The 22348-nt window shown below is 44.8% G+C and overlaps 1 protein-coding gene across 1 annotated transcript; it reads left to right on the top strand.

Moving 5' to 3' along the window:
- Positions 1-9199: 9199 nt before the first annotated feature.
- On the top strand, positions 9200-20213 carry ITM2A (integral membrane protein 2A). Its single transcript, XM_064462839.1, has 6 exons — positions 9200-9356; positions 13378-13509; positions 13743-13931; positions 15325-15435; positions 16566-16716; positions 19133-20213. The coding sequence occupies exons 1-6, from the start codon at positions 9273-9275 to the stop codon at positions 19219-19221; spliced, it is 756 nt and encodes a 251-aa protein (XP_064318909.1). The 5' UTR covers positions 9200-9272; the 3' UTR covers positions 19222-20213.
- The last annotated feature ends 2135 nt before the right edge of the window (positions 20214-22348 follow it).

Below are 22348 nucleotides of genomic sequence, written 5' to 3'. Positions count from 1 at the left end.
GTGTTCAAGGTGGCATCATCTCCAGGCCTCCAGCACATGACACAGAGTAAGGGGGACACAGCAGGGGAGATCTTGCCCTTCACTAATGGGAATATTCACTTGGGAAGAAGTAGAAGAAAATAACCTAGAAATAAGGTCGTCGTTCTCCTGGCAGCCCCACGGGAAACCCAAGTAGTGCTGAGACTGAACTAATTTTCCTGCTGAGCATGACGGGCGTGTGGATGCCACTTCACACAGCAGCAAGAGCAGCAGCCTACGAACAGCGGAAGCAGCTCTGATTTCTTTGGAAAATATTAGAAATCCCAAGACTCTGTGAAGAGTCTTTAGCCCTTTGGGCAAAAAGTCCCATGTGAATTCCCAACACCTGGATTTGGAGATTATCGTTGCGTGAAGCTGGGACGTAATTTGGTTCCTAGTTTATCGGAGACTTACCAAAAGATGAGACATTGCACCATTAACTGCCGAGAACTGTATTTCTCTGTGATGCAATCCTTAGAGAAGTGGAAGTAAACACACTGCTCCCTCTGCATGGTTCTTCCTTTGGGGGGCTGCATTGCCACCTCCAAGAAATGGGCCTGACCACTGAAATGATTGACACTTTGAAAGAGCTACTAAAATGCTAAGAACTGCCTAAATTGGAGAACAGAGATTTGTTTACTTGGACAAAAGGGTCACATTCCTGGAAACCTTTCATCCTATACTCTCAGTTCTGTAGCACAGGAACAGCCAAGAGTTAGAACTAGGGCAGCGGGAACATGACCTCCTCCAAATCATTAGAGTTAAGGGACCTGAAGGTATGAAAGGAACAGAAATGGTGTCAAGGAGCGGAGCCTACACATCCCAACCCAGGACTTTGGGTGTAAATATCCCAATCCATCCATAATACAGTTGATTGTTTTAAAAATGCTAATTATATAAACCAGAAAATCAGAACATTCTACTTAATCACTATGTCCACTCTTAAGTGGTAGGGTAATGTTGCTGTGAGTTGGATATTCCTGCTTATTCACCTCATTATTGAGTGACTGACTAAAGCACATATTGCATTAATATATAATGTCTGAATAGCCTTGAGAAAGGGTCAAAAATGGCCCTGGGGAGGATTGCTACCAATGAGAGGAATAACTGTTGCGTTTGAGAACAGACATGATCCAGTGAGAGGAGGCAGACGATTAGACACGTTTAGTTGCGGCTTGGCAGAGTGGCTGATGCAAAAAGCAGCAGAGCCTCAGCCCAGAGGGACGTGAGCAACCTTTGGGCCAGCAGAAACCCCTGAGGTATGGCAGGGAAAAGTGCCAGGTCCTGCACAACGGCCAGGAAAAGCCCCTGCCCTCCCCTGGTAAAGGCTGAGAAGCTGCTGGGTGAGGAGCAGCCCTGCTGGAAAGGACCTGGGGATTACAGCAGATGCCAGGCTGAACAGGAGCCAACAGCGTGCTCTCATCTTAAGACAAACCACGTACTGGGTTCCATTAGGATGAGGCAAACTTACCCACTTCTACTCCAGTGAGACCTGGAGGCTGCATTCAGCTTTACTGCAGGAGGCGTAGGGCCCTCCTGCAGCTCAAGAAGGACCGAGACACTGGAGAGGAGCCAGTGAGGAGATACCGAAATGATCAAGGCCCCAGAGCACCTGACCTAAAGCAGGAGGCTGGTGGAGCTGGCCTTGTTAGGCTGAAGAAGAGGAGGCCAAGGGGTGACCTAAGAGCTGCCCACAACTATCTGAAGGGCAGTTACAGATGTGCCGGAACCAAGCTCCTGGCAGCAGTGCCAGAAGGTAGAAACAAGGTGTAACAGCCACAGACTGTGGCCTGGGAGACATTAGGGAAAACCACTCAGGAGGAAGGCAGTGTCGTACTGGTCTAGGTTACCCAGGCAGGCTGGGGAGTCTCCATCCTTAGTGTTTTTCAAGATTCAGCCACAAAAAACCCAAACTTCTGTTGGAGATAGTCCTACTCCGAGTGGGAGGTTGGACTGAAAAAACAAGAGTTCTCTTCCAACAAACATTCCCATGTTTCTGTGATCTTAAATTCAGGCCAATGCGCATGTCTTTGACATCAGCTTGGTGAGATTTCAATGTATCCTGAATTGCTTTCCTTAAAAAGACCTTCTTTCTGAACTGGGGAGCTTCATACAGAAGTGCAGTAGAAGAAAACTACCATTTTTTCAGGATGTCTTCATTCCAGTCCTTCAAAATGCAAATGCTATTCACTCTGCTGTCTGCTAGAGAGCCAACGCGTTCAAAAATAACATCACATGGCGTCCCATCAAAGACTTCTAACATCACCAGGTGTCTCCTCAGTGTGAAGAGATTTCTTAGAACAGGAAAATAAAGTACCACAAGTTATTTCCCATATCATGATGTGGCATCTATCATATGAACAGAAAACACCTTCTGCAGTAAAACCTGTAGTCTGTAAAAACACGGTAGACAGTAGATATCCTTTCCCGTAAAATCAAAGCTATCTTCTCAAAACCAATATATTAAAAAAATCAACATTTTTTTAAGGATCTGTTTGGACAACATAATATTTCATATATGAATTAAACTTAGTTTGTGCTTGTGTCTGTACAACAGTGCACGTATGTGATCACGTCTCTTCCTCTCTGCACTGTAAAGAGGAAACTCGTGTGTGTGTGTTTGTGTGTGTACGATCACAGGCTGCTTCCTTGCTGCATTGCAAAGAGGAAATGCAGGCTGGGCTTGACAGCCTGCATCTTACAGAACCAGCTTTCATCTTCACCCAGAAGCAGACACCGCAACTTTGCTGAGGCTTTGCCTCTCGGCGCTGTCAGTCCCTTTCCTCGCAGATAAATACCGTAAGAGCATACCGCTATCACCTGCTCGGCTCCTTAACAGAAAATCTGCACCCTGTTGCACAACTTCTCTGACAATCTGCAGGAAAAAAAGCAACAAATCTCTTTAACTGACAATATTTGTACTCCAAGCTGCTGTTAGGGCAGGTGTTCTGCGGTATTTCTATTTTTGACAGTATAGACTTCACACAGATGAAAAGGGACACCTGTATTCTAAAAAAATGCCCATAGTAGTAGATGAGGGTGAAGGTAGGTTCATTTTCTGTAAGTGCTTTTTTTTCGAAAGTTCACGTTCTTTCATTAGGTAAGAGAAAGCAAAAGCACCGTGAAACTGGCTGCAAAAAATTGGTGCTGTGTTCTTTCTCAGAGGCAAGTACGAGGGTGATTTTTGTCAGCATTGATGGTCGGTAAGGTGATACAATAACATATTTTGTTCTTTAAGGTTCTTATAAATTTGTGATATTGCTATGATACCTAACATATATACCTAGTCTTCTTTAGATAAAAAAGTGACAGAAAGTAGGTTGTTATTTGCAGGAAAGGTGCCTCTATAATTGCACTATAGCTTTTCACTAACCGCAGCTCCAATGGTTAACAAAACTCTGCTAAAGCCCTTGAAAGATTCACCTGTGATTTTTTTCACCCCAGCTCCAAAACCTTTTATAGCCTCTCAGTGCAGTGCTCAGACTGGGTGCCTAATTACATCACCTTGCAAATAAGAAAACTCTCCAGCTGGAACGCTGTCTAGCTATAAATCCGTTATTAATGTCATATTAGCAGATATAGAGCTACTTTATATGGAAGTGACGTGCATGCAAGAGGCACAGATGTAAACAGTCAGAGCAAACCAGAGCTCTTGTTTCCTTGGCTTGTTTGAGAACTGCGTCTTCACTGGAAGACTTAATCGATGTTAAACTGATGATGTGCCTACACAGCAATCATCCGTGCCGTTTAGGAGTGCTCTATAGGTGCTATTTTCGTTAAGCTAGAAAAGAGCTGCCCCTGTGTGCACAGCCATATGAACACATCGCAAAGTAAACCCACGCATAACAAGTCAAACAAGCTACACCAGTCGAAGCACAGTTTTGACAGCACGTTAGGGATCTCTGCCAACACAGCTCTGTTGATCTGGAAACATCTTCACACAGCCACAGTCTACGTACAGCTCGGGCTCAGCTGCATTTGTAGGCAAGGACAGGCTGAGTTCAGCACAGTTTGGGGCAACACAGCCGAACAAGTTGTACCCGTGCCCGCGCTCGTCATTAAACTAAGTTCAAACTACAACTGTGGTCACAAGCTCGGTCAGCGCTGGGTTGTTTTGCTGCCGTTGATAAGAGGCTGGCCATTGCAGCAATGTCTGTGGCGCGTCGGGCAGCCCGGCGTAGGTGTGGGCTCCGCCGCTGCCGCGCTGCATTCCAGCAGGCTGGCTGAGACACCACCCCGCGACTCTTGCTAGCAAGTAGAGATTAGGACACAGAGAAAATGCCAAGGACGGAGGGGTGGGGTTAACCCCAGCACTTTCCCATTTAGGGTGTCTAATAAGTAGCAGCCCCTGATAAGCCCATGGTTCTTGCTCAGTCTGGGGGTCCTCGCCTACGGCAGCCCCAGGCAGGTGAACTCGCAGCATGGTGGCGAACACGGCGAGCACTGGAGCGACCTGAGCCTCAGCCGGCCCACCTTGCCAGCGGGAGAATCGCTGGGGCATGCCGTCCGTCGGGGTGGCTTTGGGGGGAAGTGTGCCTGACAGGAAAAAGGGAAAACCCGAGATGACACCCCTCAATGCCAAGGTAAATATTAATCTCTGTCCAAAAATTACTATTGGGTCAGTTCAGTAGGAAATAGCTCGAGCTTTGAGTGTTTATTGTTCTTCCTCTAATAGCAGTGTTTAGCAATGCTTTTTCAGACCTGCCAAGGCTCTGGGTTCCTAACATATCTCTGGTGTAATTCTGCTTGCCTCACTGCAGTTACACCGGAGGCGGATTTGGCCCTTTAATCGTTTGGGGTTGCTGATCCCTCTGGGCGTGCTGCTTGCTCGGCAGATTTTCTGGAGGACTGGAATTTCTTGTGGAATTCTGTCTGTGAGGCAATGGCTCTGTGTGCAGCGAGTCCTCTTCGGCATGGGTCTGAGCACAGTCATTAGAGGATGTGCTCTTGACGTTGCTGCTTGATTGGTAATCACCTCTTCGTCTCTGCCTCCTTCGGGCTCACTTTTCTGCTCATCGCTTCCAGGGTTTGTCACTACAGAGCAAACAGGCTCATGGCTTTCCCCTGAATGTAAATAGGCTATTTTCCATTTAACTAATGTTCCTGGTACAGTATTTTGTAACAAGGCAATCAGAAGTGAGTCAGAATCAGAGGCAAATCAGAGAAGTGAGAAAGAAGTATGCTTTCTTTGTCACAGATATTAATCTAATACCGCTGCAGCAAAGAAAAGCATGCCAGGCAGTAAGGGAAGTCAGCAGAGCAAACACAGTAATCGCTATCCAGAGACAGAGATCCTCAGTCAAGGGCCCGAATTCATCTGAACCTAGCTTGAAAAACTTTCCTCTACAAACATTTGTATTGGCAGCTCTCAGCATTTCAGTTTCATAGTCTGAAATACAGATAGATCCCTTATCAACAGCCTTATAAACAAGAGAGAGGTAGAAAGGCAGCAGAGGTCCAAAGGTCACCGGTTAGAGAAGGAAGAGAGGGAATATCAGAGCTAGAGTGTGAGGGAAAACAGGCTGAGGAGGTGATGAAGGAGGAAGCCTTAGGAAGAGAGATGGAAAAGGACTGGAGGCAAAAATTAGAACTTCAGACATCTGGATAAACATAAAACGTCAAAGTGGGAGAAAGGCCCCCTTTCGTAAGGGAGAAAGTTTGTGGTTTCATTTTTAACAGTCCTTCGTGACGTACTTATTGTTTGCCTTTTGTTGCCCTTCTTTCACTAGTTATGCTACTCATAAAAAACCCCCACAACTGATAGGTATAGTGTATATGGCAAACTATTACTAATTACATGTATTAATTATTGTTTCTTTACGTGTGCTGCCTCGGGTCCGGGCTGGGGCTCAGCTGTGCAATGCTCAGTGCAGGTACAAAGCTCCGTGCGGGGGACAGCCCTCGTTACCTGTGGACTTGTGCAACGTGCGGGGAGAGCGGCAAGCTCAGGCTAAGCAAATACCCGCTTCGGTGCTTAACCAGGCACATGGATTCAGATCTAACAAAAAACTTCAACACACGTTTAACATTAAGCTGTGAGTGGCCGTTGAAATGTAAAGCGTGTGCTTACATGTCTTGCCAGCCTGTAGCCCTCCTGATCGTAGCTTTGTTTGAACTAGAACAACATAGGCGACTGAGGATCGTGCACATAAGCAATACCTTCTACTTCAAAGCCGGAGAATACTTTACAAACTAGGACAAATACAATACCGTATTTCTCCCAAGAGGTGAGGAAGTGTTCTCCTGGCATACATGAGAAGGAGATAGAGTCAAGGCAAATGTATTGTGAAGTTTGTGTTTCTTAAGTTCATTAGAATACCTAAAAAATTCCCTCACAGTAAAAATTAGTGTTAGTGCTGTGCAGGATTGCTCAAAGAGATGCTTCAAGTGGCGTTATCTGCTGAACCAATGATTGGTCCAGTAAAAAAGACTACCTCACCATACAAACCTTGCTCTTTAATATTCTTAGATTGTCTGGGCTACTTGCATCATCTCTGCCGCTGAAAAGGGAGGTGTTTGTGTCTAATGTCTCTTTTAAGAAATACAGTTGGCTGCTCTTTGTGAGTAAGCTTCAAGGGAGCAGAACCACAGCCGCTACGGCACCCCAGTTCACCCTTCTTTTGGGCCAAATTCCTCTGCTCTCTAAGACGATCTAGTCCCTGTATTTGTTACATTTTTAAGCAGTGCTGCTTTAACATTACAAACACCAGAAGGATTAAAAGGATCATTAAGGGGACAATCTCTTGCCTTTCAAGGTGATAAAGATGATCTCAGGATAAATACCAGTAAACTAAACCCAGGGTGTTTTAGTGGAAAGGAGAATCAGAAATATTACGGAATTCAAAAGAATAGGTGATATTACTTGTTCAGGTGTCTTGGGATTTCCAGGCCTAAACTGCAGCCAGCTTGTGGCAAAAGCCTAAATAAAAACTGGGCCAGGTCCAAGAGACTGATGCAAAAGCATTTTAGAGGTGAAGTGGTGGAGCCACCCATGGAGATCTCTAATATTTATTCGGTCCGAGGGCCTGATGATTTCAGGATGGTAAAAAAATATATGAATTTTCTAATGTCTATGCACCTCAGGATGGAATTTGTCTTCCCAGACCTAGTACTTCAGATTACAACCGCTCTAAAAAATACTGTCAGACTCTCGGAGGAGAAGCTTTATCTGGAAGGGGTGGTTACTGACTGAATGGACAGTTGTTATTATCAGGTGTGTAAGGAGAGGAAAAATTGCTTGATGATACTGGAATTTCTTTCTCCTGGACACTGCACGTTTTAAATATGTTTTGGTGATTGTAACAGATGCTACAGAGAAATGCACAAAAAAAAATCATTACAAAGCTTATGAGAGTTCCAGTTTTGCAAATCCAGAGACTGCAGGCAAATGTCAAAAAAAAGTATATTTTTAAATTTTTGTCTGTGCACAATATTTCAAAGTGTGTGCGTCCCTCGCAACCGATCACAGAACATGACAGTGAGCAAGCCGGGATGTACAGATGCTAGTCTTGATAAAGAGCAAGGGTCTATTTCACTCTTATTTCTGTGTTCTTTTTCAAGTAAAAGTGCTGGGTAATTGCAAGATAAAGTCAATTTGTTTAACCATGAAGTAATTAAACTAGATTAAGATACTGAAAGTTATTCATATAATTTATAAACTGCCAGGTTGTAGAATACAGATATTGCTACAGCCATATAGCAAACTTACTCATTCTGCTTTTAAATCTGTGTTTCAGGGACTTTGATGAGAGTATAGCTTAACTTATTCCTAACATCCTAAAGCTAGGAAGTATGAGAATAAATTTTTTCACTGTTTTCCTGGCAAAATGAGGTAAAAGTGTTTTCTGTTACTAGACAAAGCCAGGTTAAATAGACATAGAGACTTTGTTCTTCTCTGACTGAAGTCAAAGTCAAAATTCTTATTAACATGAAAGAAAGCAATATCAAACACATGATCTTGAGAGGAAATAACAGTGGTACTGCATCTGTAGAATAACAGGAACATGCTGTGAATGCTGGAATACACGCTGCATTTTGCGTACGCTTGGAAGAATTACTTATTGCGATATTTGCATGGTGTTCAGTTCAGTTTAATTACAGCTGTCTGTGAAGAAGAGTTCAATGGTGTAGGCACCAGAGTCAAACCGGATCTTTTTCTAGGGCTGTAAAGCCAAATTCCAGTGAGAGGGACACAGACTTTCATCCATATGAAGGAGAAGATTATTTCAGGCAGTCGAATACATGAAGCCTTTTCTTCTTCTGCCCCTTTGGAGGCATTAAATGAATGGTGATGCCTTGTCTGTCTCCTTGGCTGTTAAAGATCCCTCAGGCTGTATTTCACAAGAGAAGGGAGGCAGCTTGACTAAAAATATCCCCGTCCCTGTGCCGCACTGAATGTGGCCCAGAGACGCCTCCTTCTCTCCAGCGTAACACACAGAGCACTAGACGTGCATTTCATCGTCTGAGTGAGCAGTGGGCGAAGCTAGAAGGAACCGAAAGGGTTGCTGTGGGGGCAGGCTGCAAAACGTGCAAGGGCCGCCGCCGCCCGCGGTTCCCCCCTCGCCGCCTCGCCCGCCCCACACCGCCGCCAGCCTCTCCCAGATTTCAGGCTGGTTTTAGGATGCGGGCCTTTTAATGGAGGAGTTTGGTCCATGCCAGACTTGCCCGTGAAGCACCCCGTGCAGGCATGGAGCTGTGTAACCCCCTAACAGGCAGGGACATGGTGTTTCTAGAAACCTCCATGAGAATAAAGGCCTGCATGAGGGGCTGGTGCAGCAGGCTCAACCTCAGCAATGAGGATGGTGAAGAGAAAAGGACGTTTCGGTCAGCCCCGAGGAGTTTATGGCACATCTGCCTTTTTGGGATGAGGTACTCGGCCCGCTGTAATGGCGCCTGGGCATCATTAAATTGCTAATTCATCACCACTTTCTGAGAGGAAGTAGGTTTGCCGGGCTGAGGTGGGATGCCAGCACCCTGCCACTGCTGTGCTCAACCTCTCAGCACGGGGGGCGCCGCCCGGGTTTGCAGCTTCCCGGGGTCAGGGCGACGGCACCAGCCGCCATCTTCCCGCCCTCCCGCCTCCCCATTGTGAACCGCCCGGCAGGCAGGGGGCGCGCCTCCCGCACCCTCCCGAGAGGCGGAGCTCGGCGGGGTGGGGCGTGGCGGCGGGGAGGGGGCGTGGCCGGGTCAGTTCGCCCCACCCCTCCGCCCGGAGTCTCTTCAGCGGGGAGGCGGCGGAACGCAGCAGCGGCGCCATGGTGAAGATCGCCTTTAACTCCCCCTTCGCCCACAAGGACGAGCCGAAGAAGGAGGCGGCCGAGGCGCTGGTGGCCGATAAGGTGCGGAGAGCGGGGTTTTTCCGCGGTCGGGTGGCGGCGGGAGGAGCGGGGCCGAAGGGGAGGGGGGGTAGGAGGAGGTAGGAGCCGCCGCCATCTTCTCGCAGGCAGGCAGCGGGCCGGGGGAGGGCAGGCAGCGGGCCGGGGGAGGGCAGCCCGCGGCTCTCTGCAGCGCTGGGGCACCCTTCCAGCGTGGGGCTGGGCGTGTGGGGGTGCCTGTGTGGGAGGGTGTCTCTCGCCTTGGGAGGCTGCCGGGCGGTGCGGGGCCGGGGCCGCAGCGGTTTGCGGTTCCTTCACCGCAGCTGTTCTCCCAGCCCGGTTGTCGCTCGGGAGGACCCGGGCGGTGCCAAACACCGTGACAAACCCGGGACAGCTCCGGCCCGGCTGTTTATCTCGGAGCTGGGCCGGTGCCAGGGCCGTGCTTCCTGACGGGGCTTTAAACCTTGGCAGCCTCGCAGGCGGGTGAACCCTGCGCCCTGCCGGGCTCCGCTCCCTCCCGGCCAGCCCGCGGAAAGACCCAGGAAAAGCGCCGTCCCCAGGTTTTCCCCCGCCCCGGGGAAGGAGCAGGTTTGCAGCAGTGTTTTCCAAGGAGGAAAAAAAAAAATAAGTGGGTTAGGGCTCGTCCTCCCCTCGCTGCTGCTCCGAAGCCCTCGTAGGCAGCGAGTTGGAGCGCGGCGCTGTGGTGAGGTGTCTGGGCTGCTGGTATGTCTAGCTTAAATTAAGAAACCTGCCATAAAGGGTTTTAAATAGAAACCCAGGCAAGTAGTCTGTGGTTGGCTTTTCCTTCCTAACGAGTTGCCGTGTTGCTGACTTGAACTGAACTTTCCAAATCTCTGGGAGACTTTGTTTTGAAGATGTCTTACTCAGCTGCTGGTGTGTTCCGTCAGGTGAAGATGACCCGTGTCTAGGTAAATAAATCAGTAGCTGTAGAGGAGGAACATGGCATGGCCCGAGTTTATTTGCAATCAGGGAGTGGGACTATTAGGGGGAAAAAAAAAAAAACACCGCAGATACCTGTAGACTTGGACTTTAGTGTCTTTATTCCCCCCCCATCCCAAGCCATAATCAGGAAAGCAGCTTGCCTTCCTGCCTACAGAGCTGCTGCCCCTCCTGAAATAGCCTCCCTTTGAAAGGAGAAGGGGTGCAGGGTGGTGGTGTTGCTCAGTGGGAACTTTGGAGTTGTAGGTGTGCACAATTAATACAGTAGCACTGAATCACTGGGTCAAGAGGAGGGGGAGAAGGCTGTGAAACAGTGTAGATAAAGGACTAACTTAAATTTTGAAAATGTCATTAGTTTCGCCAGTTTCTTGTAGGACAAACTCATCAGCTACTCCTGAGGCAGCTTGTTACGCATATTTTTACTGGCTCTGTACCATGCAAGCTCTGAGCATAATAGTTCTAATAAACACACCCTCTCTTCTCATGATAGCAGCTCCTCTCAATTTAGAAGCTACTTGTGCTGTTTTGTTATACCTGTCACAGTAGTCTCTGTGTTTGCGCATGACTTTTAACAACTCTTCAGTCTGACTTCAGGGCTTAGGGGTGCATGTAAACATCAAGTTCACAGTTTTACTCCAAGACAAACTTGTTCTAGTGCTCGTTAATGTCTCCTTTTGCTGGAATGTTTGCGCAGGGCAAACAAGCTTAATGGCTAATGTTGCCTGAAACAGCACAATAGAAGTGCCCTAGAATATCTGCACGAAACACTTGAGCTTGCAGAATAATCTCCCTGCAGATTCTTTGGAGCTGTCAACAGCGTCTCATGAGCTAGCTGCAGATGTTAACGCAAGTGATTTTTCCTCTCCTCTCTTACTCCTAGTTTGCTTTGCTTTTTACTGCGCACCTTAGAACTGCGTTTTCTTTGTAGGTTTTTATGACTTACTATTTTTGAGCAGAGGCTTTGTAACCTACTGGAACGAAGCCTTGCTATTGTGTTCGCTCATCGGCTCTGTGTTCTTTGATTCAGGCTGCTTACATTGCTTCTTAAATGATAAATACCTTTGCTTTGTTTGAAGTATGTGCAGTGCAAGTGTAGCTAATTACATGTCAACATCAGCCAAGCCCTAGGATGTCTGTGGCACCAAAACCTGCTGCCGACTGTTGTGTTCAAGTAATGATAGGCTAGATGAATAAGTTACTGAAAGGTGTAGGTGAAGGTGGCAGAATATGAAGAGAACAGAATTAGTCTTGATGTTAAAAGCCAGTTAACTCTGAAAGATGGTTTTTGCATAATGGTGTATAAATGTGGCATAATTCCGACTTGAAACTAGTTGGGTTGTTTGGGTTTTTTTGACAAGTGCTTAACTAGCCAATTGCGGCAGCTTATGTCTTGCTGAACCAACGTTTTTCTGTTTGGAGGATGCGAGAGTGGAATGTAGGAGTATTGACTTCCACAAAACAGCTTGTTTTTTGTTTCAGTGCTTGCATAGCTGATGTGGTTGACTTTTACACTGCTGTATTTTGCTGAGCATGGAAATATGTGCAGCCTTTGTAGTAATACTGTGGCTTGTCCTGATCACAGGTCACTTAAATATATTGTGTTCTACAGGAGTGCAAATAGCAGGACCCAAATCAAGAAAGGCCCTGGAAGCTGCTGTGCTGAATCTAGCTACTGACTCTAGGAACAATGTGAAGGAAAAGATCTTTTGCTGTGAAATCCACTTTTTCTTCCTGGCCAGTGGAAAGAGCAGGTCTTGAAAGTGAGCTGCTAAATACCAGAGTCATGAATCATTAAAGGGACATACGTGACCAAATATATAGATTATCTAAATATTTGGGTTTGGCTTTTTTTTTTCCAAAAAGACCCAAAACCAGTGCGTGTTTGCCCAAAGGGAATGTCTCTTCTGATTGCTTGGTATTTGACTTGAGGAGAAACCCCTTCCCTGTGTGGGTGCCAGAGGAGGGGCACAGGCTGCCCAGAGAGGTTGTGGAGTCCCTTGCCTGGAGACATTCACCCCCCGCCTGGACGCGGCCCTGTGCCCCTGCTCTGGGGATGCCTGCTCAAGCAGGGGTGGGATGGGATGAGCTCCAGAGGCCCCTTCCAGGCCCCGCCATTCTGTGACAGTACTTTTGCCATTCTCCTCCCAAGTTGGCTTGTGTGAGCCTTTCGCCTGGAAGTCTAGGAAGGCACTGAAAGAACTCCTGAGTGTTAAACGTGCCATTTGGACACGACCACTTATTGTGCGATCAGTATTGCACAACTCATCATCACGTTATGTGATGGTGATAGCGGTTTCTTCTGGATGCAGTCACCTTCTGTTTGAGAGAACGCTGCAGAGGGGAAAACAACCAAGTCACTGAACTAAAGATAAGTTTCAGGCTGCTGGAAACAGAAGTTCCCTGGCACTTGGGTGGAAGATGGGGTATTTTGAAGCTGCGGGGTAGGATGTGCCATAGGGACTTATTTTTATTTGGCATAATTTGAAGCTGCATTTAAGCTGATGAGTGTTTCTCTTTCACGGTGGACTTGTGCATGTTACAAGCTCTAAAATTTGAATGTGATTTGTGTCAGATGTCTGTTCTCCAGCTAATAGGCAAAGTTGCCCTTAGCCTTTACTGTTAGTCCAACTATGTAAGGAAAAGTAATGTTACCTTAATCCATCTGGTGTCAAGAGGAGGATAGGAAATAGACTTTTGGGAAGAGGCCTGAAAACACTGTGTACCTTAAAATGACCTTACTCTACAAATCTTTGTCTCCTTGTACTATATTGCAGTTGCAGCTCTCTTATCTTTTGTTACAGTTATTCCAGTTTCTTACAGCTCAAATAGAGGATGCTTTCTAGACAAACCTTTACCCAGAAACTAATTAAGAAAATATCCTCTTTCAGTGCCATTTGAAAATGGGTTTTAATATGTTACAATAGTATTTTGTGTGTTTTCTTATTATATGATGCTTGAATTAAAATTCTCACTGCACACCTAGAAGAAGTAGAACGTGGTAGGTCAAAGAGAAGCAGTAGATAACAGCTTACTTTGCATTCAGAGCAGGTGTACTTTCTGAATTCTCATCCCTCTTTATTTAAAGGATCCAGAAGTTGCCACACATGGAAGTGAAAACTCCTCTGGAAGATGTCTATTGACTCTGCTGGGTCTAGCGTTCATCTTGGCAGGAGTGGTTGTTGGTGGAGCCTGCATCTACAAGTACTTCATGCCTAAGGTAACGTGAAAGTTATTTTTTTAATTTAAGCATCACTGAATTAAAAAAGTGTAATTATAAATGGATTACCACTGTAATAGAAAACCTTCAGTAACTGGGACATGAAGGCTACTATGTCCTTTATAAAAGTTCCAAGTGTGACAGACCTGTGCCTCGTCATAGCATAAGTGTTAGAAATAAAATTTTAAAACAACGTTCACTGTGAAAATAACTAGCCTTGCTCTTACTTTCAGCACAAGGTGTACCGTGGTGAAATGTGTTACTTTGAAAATGAAAATCGTGATCGTGCAGCAGAACCTTATTTCCTCCCTATTGCTGAAGAGGCTGACATTCGAGAAGATGATAACATAGCCATCATTGATGTGCCCGTTCCAAAGTTCTCGGACAGTGATCCAGCAGCAATCGTTCATGACTTTGACAGGGTGAGTATATGGGAAGTGATAAGAAATAACTAGTCGTCTTGCTCAGTGGGAGACTGTGGAGTGGATAATAATGGTAACAGCTCCAGGGCTTTCATTCTTGAGACCTTTAAAGCTTACTGTCAATGCACGCTTCTCTTGGGATGGATTTAAGTGTGGGAAATCTGATCCTTCTAACTCTGTAATAGTGGACTTCTGCGAGGGAGGAGTGTCACAGGAATGTTGGAGGAGTTCATACCCACAGGGACTCTGACTGGATTGTTTCTGAAAGCAATGCGTCTCGGTGCTATGCAACTTTAAATATCATTGCCCATAGGATGTCTGGAAGCGACGCTTGCTATTTGGTGAAGAATCCTACGTAAATGAAATGAGGGTAGGAGAACATTGTAAATGTGAGTTAAAAAAATGAGGAAGCTGTGGGCTCGGTCTAAAATTCTGCCAGACTGTGTTCCAGCAAAATGTAGAATTCCAAACAAGAGTGGGCCTCAGATAAGTGAATTGAAAAATCACCTCAAGTGGATGAAACCTGTAACTTGAAAGTGCTGTGTTAGTTGCATGTAACTTCTCTACAGCAAAGATGAGAGGATGGTTTTAATTTGACTTTTTAATTAAAGTTGCATCAATAGTATTAACAGTTACCCTTAGTGGTAAAAGCTCTTGTAGGTTGTTTGTAAATCAAACCTTGGCAACACAGATATAATCACGGTAAAGACACTCTAACTGACCTCTGTACATGCCGCCTTTAACAGGAGCGTAGAATACCACGCAGGCAAGCTGTGCTACCTGCACTCGCACTGTTCACAGCTTTTATCTGTGGAGTCTTGACAGAATCTTGGCTATAACTTAAAGGATTCAGGCAGCTGAAATTCTTGGGTTGATTCTGGCTAAGTGCTATGCAAAGTCATAATAAAACAAGTAGATATGTTGATAACTTTAGTCTCTGCAGTTCTTGCAGTCAGGGGTGAAGCTGATGTGACTTTCTAGAGGCTTAATACTTCTTCTGAAGAACTATTTACAGGGAGTGATTGCTTATCAGCACTTGGAAAACCTTTTTGTTTGCACTGTGCTTAATTGGACTTCGTCAGTTATGAGTGTTCTCCAAACACTTTTCCTCTATTAATACAGGCTGTACTCATGTGGAATTATGGTATAAACGCAGTTTCTAGTCAGCTCTCACTTCTCTACAAAAGTGCTGTTGTAAACAGTAGCTATAACTGCTTTGTTAGCAAAAGTGGTGCTGGCTAAGTTCTTACACCAGACAGTTCCCGAATGCATCTTGTTGATACTAGCTGTGCATGATCTTCAGCTTTTTGAGCTTCCTCCTTAGTCCTTGTAGAACTGTGTCCTAATAATCAAAGGTCATGCTTAATTAATTGAAAGCTTGTTTTTAAAATAGCTTTTGACAGCATATCTTGACTTGCAACTGGGTAAATGCTATGTGATTCCACTGAACACCTCCATAGTGATGCCGCCAAGAAACTTGATGGATCTCTTCGCAAAGCTAGCGGTATGTGGAAACTTTCCTGTTTAGTTATGCTGACAAGATCCCTCTTGATGAGAATGCTGGGTGTTGCTCCTGAACTACAGTCTCTTGCTAGAACAGCCCTCCTGCCATCAAAGTACATAATCCCCCGGCTCAGTCACTGTACTGAAGTTAAGGCCAGCTGTCAGTGTATATTATGTTGAGTAGATTCACACTTAATGCTCTTATTAATACCTAGCTTTATGAAAGCTGAAAGCAACTAGCAAATAAGGTTAAATTTAGCTATTATAAAGGAATTTGATAAGCCGCAAATATTATTGAAAGCCTAAACCTGAAAGTTGCTTCCGGAAAGCTCACTTGCCCCATGAGGGTTTTAATGAAAAGAACAATGCTAACTTGTTCTTCTGTTCTATTGGCGCTGTAGTTATGAGCTCACCGCGAGCACTTTGACTCCTCAGTGACTAAAACTGGTGTTTTTCCAAGACTTACTTATGGGTCAAGTTGATAGAGCTTGCTGCTACTTTGAAATGAAACGTAACACTGAGCTATCGTGTGTCAAATGTACTTTTCAAGAAAAGTCACTGACTCTTCTCCACCTAGTGCTAAAAGACCACCTGATCTAGCTTATCTAGTTTTATTTTCTTCAGCTTCATGAAGACGAGTTTTAAGTGTGTCTTCTGGCTCCTATTTTTAGGAGTTGGTCATGAGGGGTGGCGAGTCATTTCAATAGTGCTGTGATCTTGTGGCAGAGACTTAACTTTCGTAGGTCGCAGTGCTTTTTTGGTATTAGAAATACATTGCCTCAAACATGGACGCTTTTGTAATACTTTTTCCTCCCCTTTTAATTGCAAACTTTGTCGCATACAAATAAGCTTGAACAGGTTCTGTTTGTGTCTGCTTCATGTGAGATGAGCAATGTTAAGGTTAACTGCACTTTGTTTGGATGTAACTGCAACTGTTTGAAATAGCCTTTATCAGTTTTTAACTTCTTTGGTATGCTTTGGTATGTTCAAAACTAGCACATCTTAGTATTAAAAAGAAGGAAAGCTGAAATCTAGTGCTTGAAGCCCTTCCAACGTGGAGGGTAAAATGTAGTGATGTTTGTCCATTGCTAGCAGAATACTGTATCTCAAGGGGTTTTTTTCCTCTTCTAGACTGGGTCTTACTTGCCTCAGACCTACCTAGTCCGTGAAGAAATGGTCGTTACAGAGGAGATAGATAATGTGTCTGATTTGGGTATCTTCATCTACCAGCTTTGTGTTGGAAAAGAGACGTTCAGACTTCAGCGCAGAGACCAAATATCGGGTAAGTTCCCTTCAGTGAAAAAAAAATCTATTGTGTGAGTAGGGAAAGGGTAAATACTTAAACCTTCGGAGTTTTTAGACTTGGAAATCTGTGAGTGTTCAACAGGAGCTGAGACTGCTCATAGAACTGATAGGTATTTTCCCTTACTTTCAAGTATGTATCTGAAGCTTTGTTTGTACATGGTGAGAGAAAGAGTTTCAGTTATGGAATTAGAAGTTACATGCTCAACCAAAATTTCTGTTCCATCTTCTGGTTGAAGTTTTAAGTAAGTTTGGCCCCAAAATTCATATAATCCATCTGATAACATGAGTCTCTGTAGGGCAGTGACAGACTAAGCTGCACCTATCTAAAACTAAGAGGAGCACCAAGGTAAAGCATTATCTTCTGGTTCACTTGCTCTGGTGTGGTTTAAAAAAAAAAAATTTAACACTTAGCTCCGGACATCCCAGGCTTCCTCTTTAAAAGAGGAAGAGCACTCCATAGGAACTTCTGAGCTCTGTTTCTTTATTGCCTGTCTCCTTGTGCCACCCCTCTGCCATTCTCTGAAAAGACTTGAATTTGGGGTGTCTGTGGTTTGACATGCAGTATAGGAGGCCTGGAGCACAGAAATCTGATGCTGTGAATTTTAGTTCGCTCTTGTCCTCAAAGCATTTCATACTTTGCTGCTCTCACCAAACACATAGTGAACTAATCCTTTGTCAGTTACAGCCTTTCAGAATGCAAATGTTTGGTTTGTCAGAACTCTCTGCTCTGGTTTTTCCACCAAGCTCTTTGGCAAGAGTTTCCTCAGCCCAGTTACCGCTTTGCAGCATCTGCTCTTTGCTGGAGACTACATCTTGTTACTAGGTGGAAGGCTCTGTATGTGGGAGCAAAGAACTAGTCCTGTGCAGCTAACAGTCAGGCACATGAAGGAACAGTAGCTGTTGTGAAGATGCTTTTGGGAACAAGTCTAAACTGACTGCTGCTGTGACTGAAAGACTGTAGTTGCAGACAATACTGCAAAGAGTGTGTCTGTTTTCCTAAATCGTCTTGCTATAGTGTGTTGTTGACATCGTCGCTGCATAGTAAAAGGCTTCTACAGAATACCTCCACAAAAAGGATTCTAGTAAGTGTAGTTAGAGTTTCTGTTCTGTAACTAAACTTGTTTGCCCTTGGCAGGGAGTGGGACAGGAAACCTAGGCAAATGGAAGGCTGCTGCTGAGGAGAAAACTGTTCAGGGCTTGTCTTGCCTTCCAGATCAGATTTCGAGTGCACCTTTCTTCTAGTGTGTACAAGCCATGCACATGTAAATAATTAGACTAAAATGGATAATCTCCTGTGACTTCTGTGGAGAAGTCTTCTTGCTTAGCTGGTGCTGCATCGGCTCCCAGATTTTGTAGAGTTCATGGGTTCATCAGTTAGGTTGAATGACCTCAGGGTCTGCAGCAGTTCCCTGGAGTTGTTACTGAATGCATGTGAGAAACAGGACAGGTTATCCTAACTGTTCAGTTACATACCCAGCTGGATAGCCGTTGGAAACGTCTTGGCTTATACAGGCGTTAAAATCGAGGTGAATTGAAGGACAGCCTATATTTTAAGTGTTTATAATCTGAAGCAGTGTCCTGCTGGGTTTGGTTTAAGAGCTAGTGCTTCTAGGTGTCAATGGATAGCTTCTCTTGCTTACTCTGAACAATTCTCTTCTTATTAAACAAGCTACAAATCTTCCTTCTCTAACTGTTGTATACTGAAGCGCTTTAGCTGAACAGCTTGTCTTTGATGGCAGGACTAGTATATTCTTGTCTCCTAGTAAAGATTCACAGCTGATACAGGTACACTGCCTGTGTCAGGCCCAATGCTGGCATGTCCCAAAATAGAGAAAATCACTTCAGTAGTGTCAGGAAAAACTTCAGGTCATCAGCTGAGTGGCAGATCCTTAGAGGGCGCTTGTCAGAGTGAAGACTGCTCTAGAGAAACACACTGTTAAGACATACTGGATGGGGGGGAAGCGCTGATAAGGAAGTAGAGGCGTTTTTTCTGCACCCTTTCTGAGTTTCTAAACTCTTTCCTGTAACTTCAATCTGCTTTTCCTTTTCTGTGTGGTTAGGAAGGGCTATGAGACACTTTGCCATAAACGATCTATTTAGTGTTGTCTCTTCTGTCACTAAAATGGTGGCAGGATACTAAAAAAAAGCGCTTGCTTGCTTTGTCCTGTGTTGTGTGTGGGCCCCTCTCTTGTTGTTACCATTCTGAAAATGAGGGAGGCTTTCTGATAGGAAACAAACGGGTATTAAGCTCTGGTGGTAATTAGTGGCTGTAGAAACACTCTGTACTGAATGATTGTATCTTGCTGCTGTTCGTGATGATACAAAACTTGCAAATACTTGCTGCTGAGTTCTAGGTCTGCTTTACTTAGGCTCTCGTCTTCTCTCGTCCCCAGGTCTGCAGAAACGTTCAGTGGAGAACTGCCATTCAATCAGACACTTTGAAAACTCTTTCGTTGTTGAAACAAAGATCTGTCAACAGTGAAAGGTGTTGGATGGGAGGTGACTAGTTCACACCTTCATTGAGAAGTCTGAGCATTAGACATCGACTTCTTAAAATGTGCAGTGATAATCAAAAGCCTTATGCATTTTCTGTGTATTGCTTGTATTTCAAAAGACAAAGTCACCATTTCAGCTTTCTTTTGATCCTTGGTATAACTTTTTAGTTGTCTCATGTAAAACTTAAGTTTGAGTAAGGTTGGTTTTCCTTTTTTAGAAGGTTAATATCAGTTTATCTGTTGAATGTGTTTGAGTTAGTGTAATCTGGGAATGGCAGAAAAATCTATATATATAAAAAAGTTAACCAATTCCTTGGCTGGAACCAATTCTATTCACCTTAACTTTCACAGAATGATTAATATTAGTCTGTGGTTTGCACATCTTGTGTACTTCTGTAGAATAGCTCTGCACTCCGTATCCCAGCTAAAAAACTTTCTGATGCGTATCATTAAAGCTTTGTTTTAACTACCATGTGTGAAGCATGTAAAATCCAACCTCAGTGATCATAAACCTTTAACACTACTCTCTTTCATTTTGTGCAATTACTGTATTGAATTCGTATGTATATTTGGAACCTTCCCCGAGCTTACATTTAATTCTTCTACCTTTTGTTTGGTTTTGTGGTATTTGGTTGTTAGATCCAGATAGAGTTGCTCTTAAAGCTTGTCAGTATTTTTGGTTATGAATTGGTTTATCCTGTAACTGCCTATTTCAAGAATCTGTTCTGGTATAGCTCACTTGTGAATGTGACTGTAGTTGTAAACTTAAACTACTCTGGCTTATATAAACTTTTTAGATCAACTTTTTATGAGCAAGTAACGTTACTGCTGCAGTCAGAGCATTGTTCCTCTCTTTTGAAAGCTGCAGTATAAAGATACTGAAGAGTTAGTGTCCTGCAGTTGATGAACCTGAGAGTTTTATTAAGGGACTTTATATTGGCATAAATTCTGCAACCCTATAATAAATGTTTCTCTAAAACTTTGGCGTTTGTGTGACTTCATGGCACTGAAAGGCAAGAGCGCAGTACGCTGGGTTATGGCCCATGGCCCATGTCGGGGAAGCGATGGTTATGGGCCTGGGGCAGCATGCAGTGCTCTTACCCCTCTTACCCTCACCTCTTTTTCAGCTTGTGAAGTCGAATTCCCTCCTCCGGTTGCTGTGGGAATGCTTTCAGATGCAAAACAAACTTGGGGAACAGAGGGAAGAAAAGACATCTGGCTTCAGACTTGATCCCTCAGCAGGCAATTCTCAGAGGTGCTTAGTGATGTAAATTGAGCGGAGTTCCCGGCACATGGGCAGTAGCTGGCAGTTGTGGTGTAGCAAAGGAAGGATGCCTTCTGTGATTCGTCCATTTGAATATTAGTGTTGATGAGGCTGGTAATTAAAGGTACACTTTCCTCAGCGTATTTATGGCAGTGTGATGAGAAGTCTTTTTAGCATATCATAATGGACAAAGGCAGCAGAGTGTTAATCAGCTTATTGTAACACCTTTCAGCATTTACCCATGAGCTTTGCAGTGCTTTAGGTGCAGAGCTAGGAGAGCGCTGCAGTGGAATTTCTGTGAGTGGTTGCTCAGAGAGCTAGACTATGTATGGGACCCTTCTGGTTTTCCTGGAATGTAACACTGATGGTACAGCTGGAAGTAAAACAGCGAGCAGGCCTTCTGCACTAAGAACCGGGGAGTGAGAAGTGACTGTAGGAGTAGCTGCCCTCAGCTGTCGTATGAAGCTGTGCAGAGGAAAGGAGCAGAGGGTGGCTTCTGGGCGGTAGGGAATTCTGCTGCCTGGTCGTGGAAACTAGCGCAGCTCTGCTCCCGAGGTGTATGACGATGCAGAGGACATGCCCCAGAACCAGGGCTTTGGTCTGCTTGGCTCTAAAACAGTAAGTGTAGGAGTGTGTTTTGTTATGTACTTAACTTTACTGAACTAGAATGCCATGGAAAGCTCTAATTAGTGTCACTGAGAGTCAGGTATGTGTTACTGGGGGAAGCAGCTGCACTGACAAGTTTCTGCTACGGACTTGCTATGTGCTTGGGCAAGTTACTGTCATGGTGATTTCCTCCTCCTCCTCCGGATTGTCTGAGGGGATAACGAGGGTGGGTTGGCTGTCTAGTTTTGGTTTGGTCGTTTTGGGTGGAAGGGTTTGGAAATATGTTAGTTGCAGAGAGCAAGAAGCATCTGCTTGCAGCGTTGAGGCTTGACTTTATCGAAAACAAAACAAATCAGAAATCCTCCCTTCCAGCTCTGAGTGACGGTGCGGCGGGTGGCTCTCACTATACAAGCCTTTAACCTGCTGGCTACCTTGAGGCATGGGGCAGGAATGCTAGATGTGCTTCTGAATAGGCAGAAACAGTGTCTCTTACCTTTTGTCTGGTAAAGATTTTAAAAGAAATTAAGTCAGTTCCTTAAAAGCTTATTAGATGTTCTAGGCAATAAGCCAGCATGCTCAAAGGAACAGACTGTTCTTACCTGCTTGGTGCTCTTGCGTTGAGAAAGTAGCTGAAGTTTCGGTCATGTGTGCGGTGTGCTAGGTCATTATCTGTCCCTAAGCACGTTATGCTGGGGGTGGGCATTCAAATCAAAGGACTACAGTCTTAAGGTTGCTTTTGTGAAAACAGCTGCTATTCCCGGGATCTTCTAATGCCGTCTCTCAGTTTGAGCAGCTCCTGTGTTCGGCTGGTCTGTAGGAAGCAGGAGAGGGTGCGAGTCAGAGGAGTCCTTTGCGCCAGTAGATGGCACAGGCAGCAAGCGCTTGGATGTAAAGTGTGTGTAACTGATAAACTTGGTGTATGTATTTTAGTGTACAGATTTTCAGCTATTTTGCCAAAATTAAACCTCAAAATGGTTTGACGAAAGCTTCTTCTAGGTAGTATTTGGTGTCTTTGCTTAGATATTTTTTTTAAGGTAAAGAACGTTTTTGCAATACAACTGTAACCTGTGTAAAACCCTATTAAACACCTGAGTAAGACTGCGCTTCAAACATAGGCGTGGTAACTGAAGGGGTAACACTAGCAAGATGCAAATGCAAACTTACTGACCATAGCAGCTTCTGTTTACAGGTGTGTTTACCGAAAAAGCAACTAGTGTGTGCAGGACAACTGGCAGTACCTGTGC

Source organism: Phalacrocorax carbo, chromosome 11 (assembly GCF_963921805.1).
Source record: "Phalacrocorax carbo chromosome 11, bPhaCar2.1, whole genome shotgun sequence".
NCBI classification, from domain to species: Eukaryota; Metazoa; Chordata; class Aves; order Suliformes; family Phalacrocoracidae; genus Phalacrocorax; species Phalacrocorax carbo.
This window is presented reverse-complemented; position numbering and strand designations above follow the sequence as displayed.